At 34.6% G+C, this 6,582-nt stretch overlaps 1 protein-coding gene across 1 annotated transcript in view; it reads left to right on the top strand.

The window, feature by feature from the left end:
* The window catches only part of LOC109327170 (phosphatase IMPL1, chloroplastic), a 7,532-nt gene extending 3,134 nt beyond the window's left edge, over positions 1 to 4,398 (top strand). Inside the window, exons 5-10 of the mRNA XM_019560237.1 lie at positions 251 to 308; positions 447 to 499; positions 615 to 713; positions 792 to 905; positions 2,184 to 2,285; positions 4,118 to 4,398. Of these exons, the coding sequence (XP_019415782.1) occupies positions 251 to 308; positions 447 to 499; positions 615 to 713; positions 792 to 905; positions 2,184 to 2,285; positions 4,118 to 4,216 (525 nt within the window). The 3' untranslated portion in view covers positions 4,217 to 4,398. The remainder of the gene's footprint in view (positions 1 to 250; positions 309 to 446; positions 500 to 614; positions 714 to 791; positions 906 to 2,183; positions 2,286 to 4,117) is intronic.

The following is a 6,582-nucleotide window of genomic DNA, read 5'->3' as shown; positions in this document are numbered from 1 at the left end:
GTTTCCCCAGTCATTATAAATGGTTCTTTACTCATATATTCAACCGATGTGGGACTCTTACACTTAATGTACCCACTCACACCCAGGACTAGGCATCTCGAGCATAAAATTATGGGCGAGAAACATGTAGCTCTAGTCCTGTAACATCTCATCAGATACAGAATAGTATATGATGTTCTATAAATTACGCTGGAAGAGATATAGTTGAGGGTATACAGGATATGTTAATTTGAAATTATATATATTTCAGGTTGAGTTCGTTGGAGGTCCTATGTGTTGGAATACCCGTATTTTCTCTGCAACTGCTGGTGAGAGAAATTTTTATTGAAGCTTCCATGTCCCCCTTAAAGAAAATAATGATTTTGTAAACTCGTTTACTCTTCTTGCTAATTAAAACTTTCAATTAATTTATATCTCTACATAAGCCTAGTTCTCTTGCCTTATAGGTGGTGGTGCATTCTGCAATGGAGAAAGGATCCAAGTGAGTGCAACGAATCAGGTGATTAACTACAAAATGATGCCTTAAGATACATAAAGTGAACAATAATCCGGGATGATCATGATTTTAGTTTTTGATGGAACAATCTGAATACCAATTTTCTCGGTTGTTTTAGGTGGAACGATCTCTTCTGGTGACAGGCTTTGGGTATGATCATGATGACGCTTGGGCTACTAACATAGACTTATTCAAAGAATTTACTGATGTCAGCAGGGTATTCATCTAAAACATATTTTAAGTATACCACATTTCTCTGCCTTCGACTTTTCATTTTCTTGACTTTGATGTTTAGGGTGTAAGGCGGCTTGGTGCAGCTTCAGTGGACATGTGTCATGTAGCACTGGGAATCGTAGAAGCTTATTGGGAATATCGTCTAAAGCCGTGGGATATGGCTGCTGGAGTTTTGGTATGCTTTATATGTTCTATATCATTGGCAACTATTCTGACAATTTATTTGGATTAAATGTGAAGACTAAGTTGTTTTAATAATCAATTATATGTATAATAGACTCCCATCTCTAGTCTGTTGACGATACTGTCTTTTTTTGGAGCCATATGTTCTTTTCAATACTTTGTTTATCTTAAGATTCTCTGCGGACATTTCGAGGGTTAAAATTCTTCTAAAACAGAAGAGAAACTCAACAAAGCTATCCAATCTTCATACAGGTCTGAAATGCAATTCCCTTAAACAACCATTAGTAGAACACTAAGAAATGGCATACACAATCTTCTGTAACAAATTGTGAGGCATGAGGATGCCCTTAAACAAGGTAGTCCTCTCTAATTAAATGTACCAGAAGATTGCATAAACCGCAAATTGCCACAAAAGTGTAGAGGGTAGACCCCTTTTTGATGAAGCATTTGTTGGACAAAATCGCCAGAGCTGGTTCCGAAGTAGGACAAACTCAATACAAACCAAAGAGTTGGCTCCAAAGGACTGCACAAACTCATTGCTAACCGAAAATCCCAAAGAAATTTTCATATGAAAGTAACTTGCTAATTGTTTATCTATGACTATCCAGAAAGAACACATGAGAAATACTTCATGTTCGGATTCTTAATGAGCTTGTTGCATCCTGAATCTAACATTTGTCAAGGATCAATGCTCTTAAAAGCTTAACTGTTCAGGGAAGACCGATGACTGGGTTTTATATCTCTATAATGCCCTTCGTGAGGGAAAGAACCTTCTGCTTGAACTATAGACAATTCACAAGCTAATTTCCCCTTACATTGAAATTCAACTTGGTTGTGAAGAAGGAAGGTTAGTAGGGTTGAACACTAAGGTTTGTTTGCGAGTTGAATTTTGGAGGGGAAGGAAGGGAAAGGCTGGAGAGCCATGAATTACACTTGTGAGATGTCTCTAAAGCCTTGTCTTTCTTCTCATTCCTCTCCAAAACTTATATCACAAATGGACCCTTAATCACTCAGTGATAGAGATGCTGATATAATATCAATGATTAGCTCTCTTAAAAGCTTAAGTTGTTAGGTGATAACTGATAACCTAATAATTTGTTGTGTCTCTAAATGGCTTTCAACATTTTTTGTATAAATCACATGAATATATTGTTGATTGTTGTTAGGTGATAACATAGGAATTTTTGTGTCTTTAAATGGCTTTCAACATTTTTTGTATCAACCACATTTGAAAATACTGTTGACTGAGTTTTGTTCTATTTATTTGTAGATAGTTGAGGAAGCTGGTGGTGCAGTTACTCGGATGGATGGAGGAAAATTTTGTGTTTTTGATAGATCAGTTTTGGTTTCAAATGGTGCACTCCATGCAAAGGTTAGTCTTTTTCTGATTTATATTCTAATAACATTAGTAATATTTTGACTTGAAAGAGACAAATTGTTTATTTGAATTGATCAAATGATTTTTATACACTTAGCCTTTTCTATTTATAGAAGAGTTCATGTCTGAATCCCTCAATTTTAGGGAACTAAAAAAAAAGATTAATACATGCTATGATTTGATAATCATATATTTAATGCTAATCAGATATAGAAACTTCTAATATCTAGACAATCTTATATTTATCTCAATAATTTTAACACTCCCGCTCAAGATGGATCATATATGCCGAATAAATCTTAGACCTCGGAGAAATTTAGTAAATATATCTGCTAATGGATCCTTGGAATTCATGAAGTATTGATCTCCCCTGCAATAACCTTTTGATAAATGTAATGGCAATCCACTTCTATGTGCTTTGTCTGTCCACGAGAGACTGAATTAGATGCAATATGCAAAACAACCTCATTATCACAAATAAGCCTCATACATTTCATTTTGCAAAATTTTAACTCTAAGAGAAGATATTTGAGCCAATTGTCTGTCCAATACTCTAGTGCTGTACAGTATAGGAGTTATTATTGAAAGTTATTGAATAATTAAAAGCACGAGTTAGTTGACTAATTGAGACCAAATTAAAGGGACAATTAGGTATGAGTAAAACAAAATTTAAATTTAAGTAAGGAAAAGTTGTGGATTGGCAAATGCTAGTAGCTTTGACTCTAGAGCCATTAGCAAGAGTTATGTATTGTGGTATTTTGGGTTGTAGTAATTTTGAGAGAAGAGAGAGATCATCAGTAGTTATATGATCTAAAGCACCAGAAGAATCTAATATTCAGGATCTGACAGGAGTTTATTGAGAGAGACAAAATGTAGAATTAGCACTATAGGTCATAATGGTTGCGGATGATGAGGTTTGTTGTGTCATCTTGAACTCAAAGTCTCCTTACATTCATTATCAGACAAATCAATCTGATGAGTACTCATTGCAAAAGCAACTTGTTAGATTGCTTTATTTTTTGGAGTTGCTACGGCTTCTTTTAGTCACTAGAATGTTTGGGGTTGAGTATGGTGGACAACCAATGGGAACAACGAGACTAGTCAAGAAGTTATTAAACATAGAAGAAGGAAAGAGTTTGGTTTGGTCAGGGCTGATGAACTAACCTTGATAGTGGTAGTTGACAAGACATCTAGGATAGAGGAAGGAAGGATTAGGGTTTCCCCTTTTTTTCTGACTCACAAGATGTGAGTTTTGATACCAACTTAAAAGGGACAAATTGTTTATTTAAATTGCTTGAGTGATTTGTATGCACTCAACTTCTTCTATTTATAGTAGAGATAGTGTCTGCACATGAATCCCTTAATTATAGGTCGGGAAATAAAAATAAAAAAGATAATAATGTATTTAATTCTAATCAGATATAGAATCTTATCTAGACAATCTTTATATTCATCTCAATAGTCTCAGCATCTTGAACTTATTCTTAGTTCTTACTTGAGTTAAACCTTGGCTTGAGTTAAAGTGTAGTATAAATCATGGGAGCACATCTTCTCTCCCAAAAAGAGTGTCACTCCCATAAGTCATGGTTGTTAAACTCTCGAGTTAACACTTGAACTCTTACAAGTTTATGATCCTTAATTCACAAAAATGAGTGAACTTTCGTCTTGGTAAACTTGTACGAGTTCAAGTGAAATTTGTTAATATCGATAAACTCTTGATTTTACTAACAAGTTTACGAGCCTATATTTATACATTGATTTTGCCTCAAATTGTAAATATTTGCTCATTGTTATTGGATACTTGGGATTATATGTTCACTTTGCAGCTTCTGGAGAAAATTGGACCTCCAACAGAGAAATTAAAAAACAATGGAATTGATTTCTCTTTGTGGTATAAACCAAAGGACTATAGGGCAGATGTTTAAGGAGCCATGTCTTGTTTTTTGTTTAAGGATACTGTTACAGAGTTCAACATCAAGCAAATGTTATTCAACTCCTTTTTTCCCTAAGTTATGTTTTTCATTTGCACAAATCTTCCAGTAATTGTTACAAATTGCATATTGCAGAATTTGTTCTTTCATTACTTTAGTTTATGCTCTTCCTTCTATATTTGTGAGCCACGTGGTAATATTGAAATGTTTTCAATATATTTGTACACTTCTAAGTCTTAATCATGCTTTAAGTGATTTTTAGAGGTAAGACTATGAAAGTCAGAACATATAGGTCTACAAAGATTATTCTAGAGCATAATTATTATATATTTATTTTAAAGAAGCTTTTTACCCTGTCCTAATTCTGGTGATAAGAACCCAACTTACATAAACTTTTATTCTTTAAAAAGAGTTTTTTACCCATTGGAATGAGGAAAAGAAGGAGAAGACATAGAAAAAGGGAGGGAGAAAATGAGATAATAAACGATAATTAGTTTGGTTGAGGAGAGAAAATGGGAAGAGAGATTATCATCATTTTCTTCCATTTTTTATTATACCAAATAATAAAAGAATCTATTTATTCTGACATTTGTTATTTTCTTTAATCACTTTTCGCTCCCTTATTTCCCTCTTCCCATTTTCTCCTATTCAACCAAACATAATGTTATTCTGGTGCGGCAGAGACATGGAAGCACCGATCGAAACGTGTTTTTAACAGAGAAATTTTGGATTGGTAGCAATTTTATCAAATAGTAAGATAAGAGATATGCCCTTTTGAACAATACAAAAAATAATAATGACTCACATGGACATAAGATTATTAATTAATTATAAACACAAATAATAAACCTTTGGACTTTGGACGACAAAAAAATACTTCATAATCAAATTACCCATATAAACAATATCATATATAAGCAAGTTTATGGGTAATAAAAATAATTTTACAAGTTAAAATTTGCTTGGCTTCATATTTGACCACTTTGATGAGTAACATATCTTCATAATATGAATTTTAAAACCAACAAAGTATTGGTTTAGTGGTGTAATGCTCCACTAGATTTCCAAGATGGCTAAAAGATTATGTGTTTGATTCCTAGGAGCGACAATTATTGTGAGAGATAATCATACATACCAAAAAAGATTAATTCTTTATCTAAAAATGATGAGAAGATACCGTTGGTAGTACCAAAAAATAATACGAATTTTAAATTGCATGATGTGGGGTCTTTGACATTACTATATGCCAAGTCCTATCACTTATGAGAAACGCTTCACTTTATTTGCAATCGGTTTATTTCAAGGATTTAATATGTATACACTGACAGTGTAAGTATTTTTTACATTGTTATTCTAAATGTTAGCAATCCGTTGGTAGTACCATCATTTATATGTTAGCTGTTGTTACCGTAGCTTGCAGCAATTCTAAATGGCACGAAATAATACTTACTGGCTGAGTCACGACCAGGTCGCTCTCTTTAAGACGTTTCGTGGCACTGCCCAAAATGTGCAAGCAGACTATCAACCACGCCGTCCCCAGGATAAAACAGCCCAGATCTCTGTTATCGAATTCTTACTGCACTGTAAGAACCGATCTCGAATACACCCACCACAATATGGCTACAAGTGCCAATTCTCGAAATTACCCACAATATGGCTACCCGTGCCAATTCTCTTCCCACAATACTGACTACCAGTGTCAGTTCTCGAAATCCCACTTTGGCTACCTGTGCCAATTCTTAAGTGTCACGGAAAGAAATGGGGAGAAGTTTGCCGGAAATGCGTCGGCGGAATATTAGGAGGGAGAAAGAAAAGTTGAGAGGAAACGCCTTCAACTTGGTGCAAGTTAAAATGAAGGGTGAAAGCCTCTATTTATAACATGAGATTTTTCTCATGTTCCTCATTTCTCCCATGTGGGACTTAGGAGCTTAATTTTTTATTTTTTCAAAACTCTTCCATGTGGGACTTTGAGAGTTGTTTTTTCAAACTCTTCTATGTGGGACTTGGGTGTTTTTTATATTTCACACCCAAAAGTTCCCACTAATGGTTTTCAACAAACCATCTTCCAACAATCCCCCACTTGAAATTAAAAAACGATTTCCGAGAATATTTGTGGTCTCAATAAGATTGTGCATAAACAAAGGTGTCATCCGACTTGAACCTTTGCATAGTGAATAAGATCCAGATTTTACTAGAGTGACTCGTAGTCTTGAACTCTATCTCCAGCATCAAACCACACACAACCTTTTCAAAGGTGTATTCTGTAAAGCACGTGCGTTAAAGGCCATGCACGTCTATCCCAGTATAGTGAACGCTCTAGAAATTTATGCCCCAAAATTTCATAGGAAGCGGCCCCCACT

Source organism: Lupinus angustifolius, chromosome LG14 (genome assembly GCF_001865875.1).
Source record: "Lupinus angustifolius cultivar Tanjil chromosome LG14, LupAngTanjil_v1.0, whole genome shotgun sequence".
Taxonomy (NCBI): Eukaryota; Viridiplantae; Streptophyta; class Magnoliopsida; order Fabales; family Fabaceae; genus Lupinus; species Lupinus angustifolius.
Note: the sequence above shows the minus strand (reverse complement) of the source record. Positions and strands in the feature narration are given on the sequence as shown.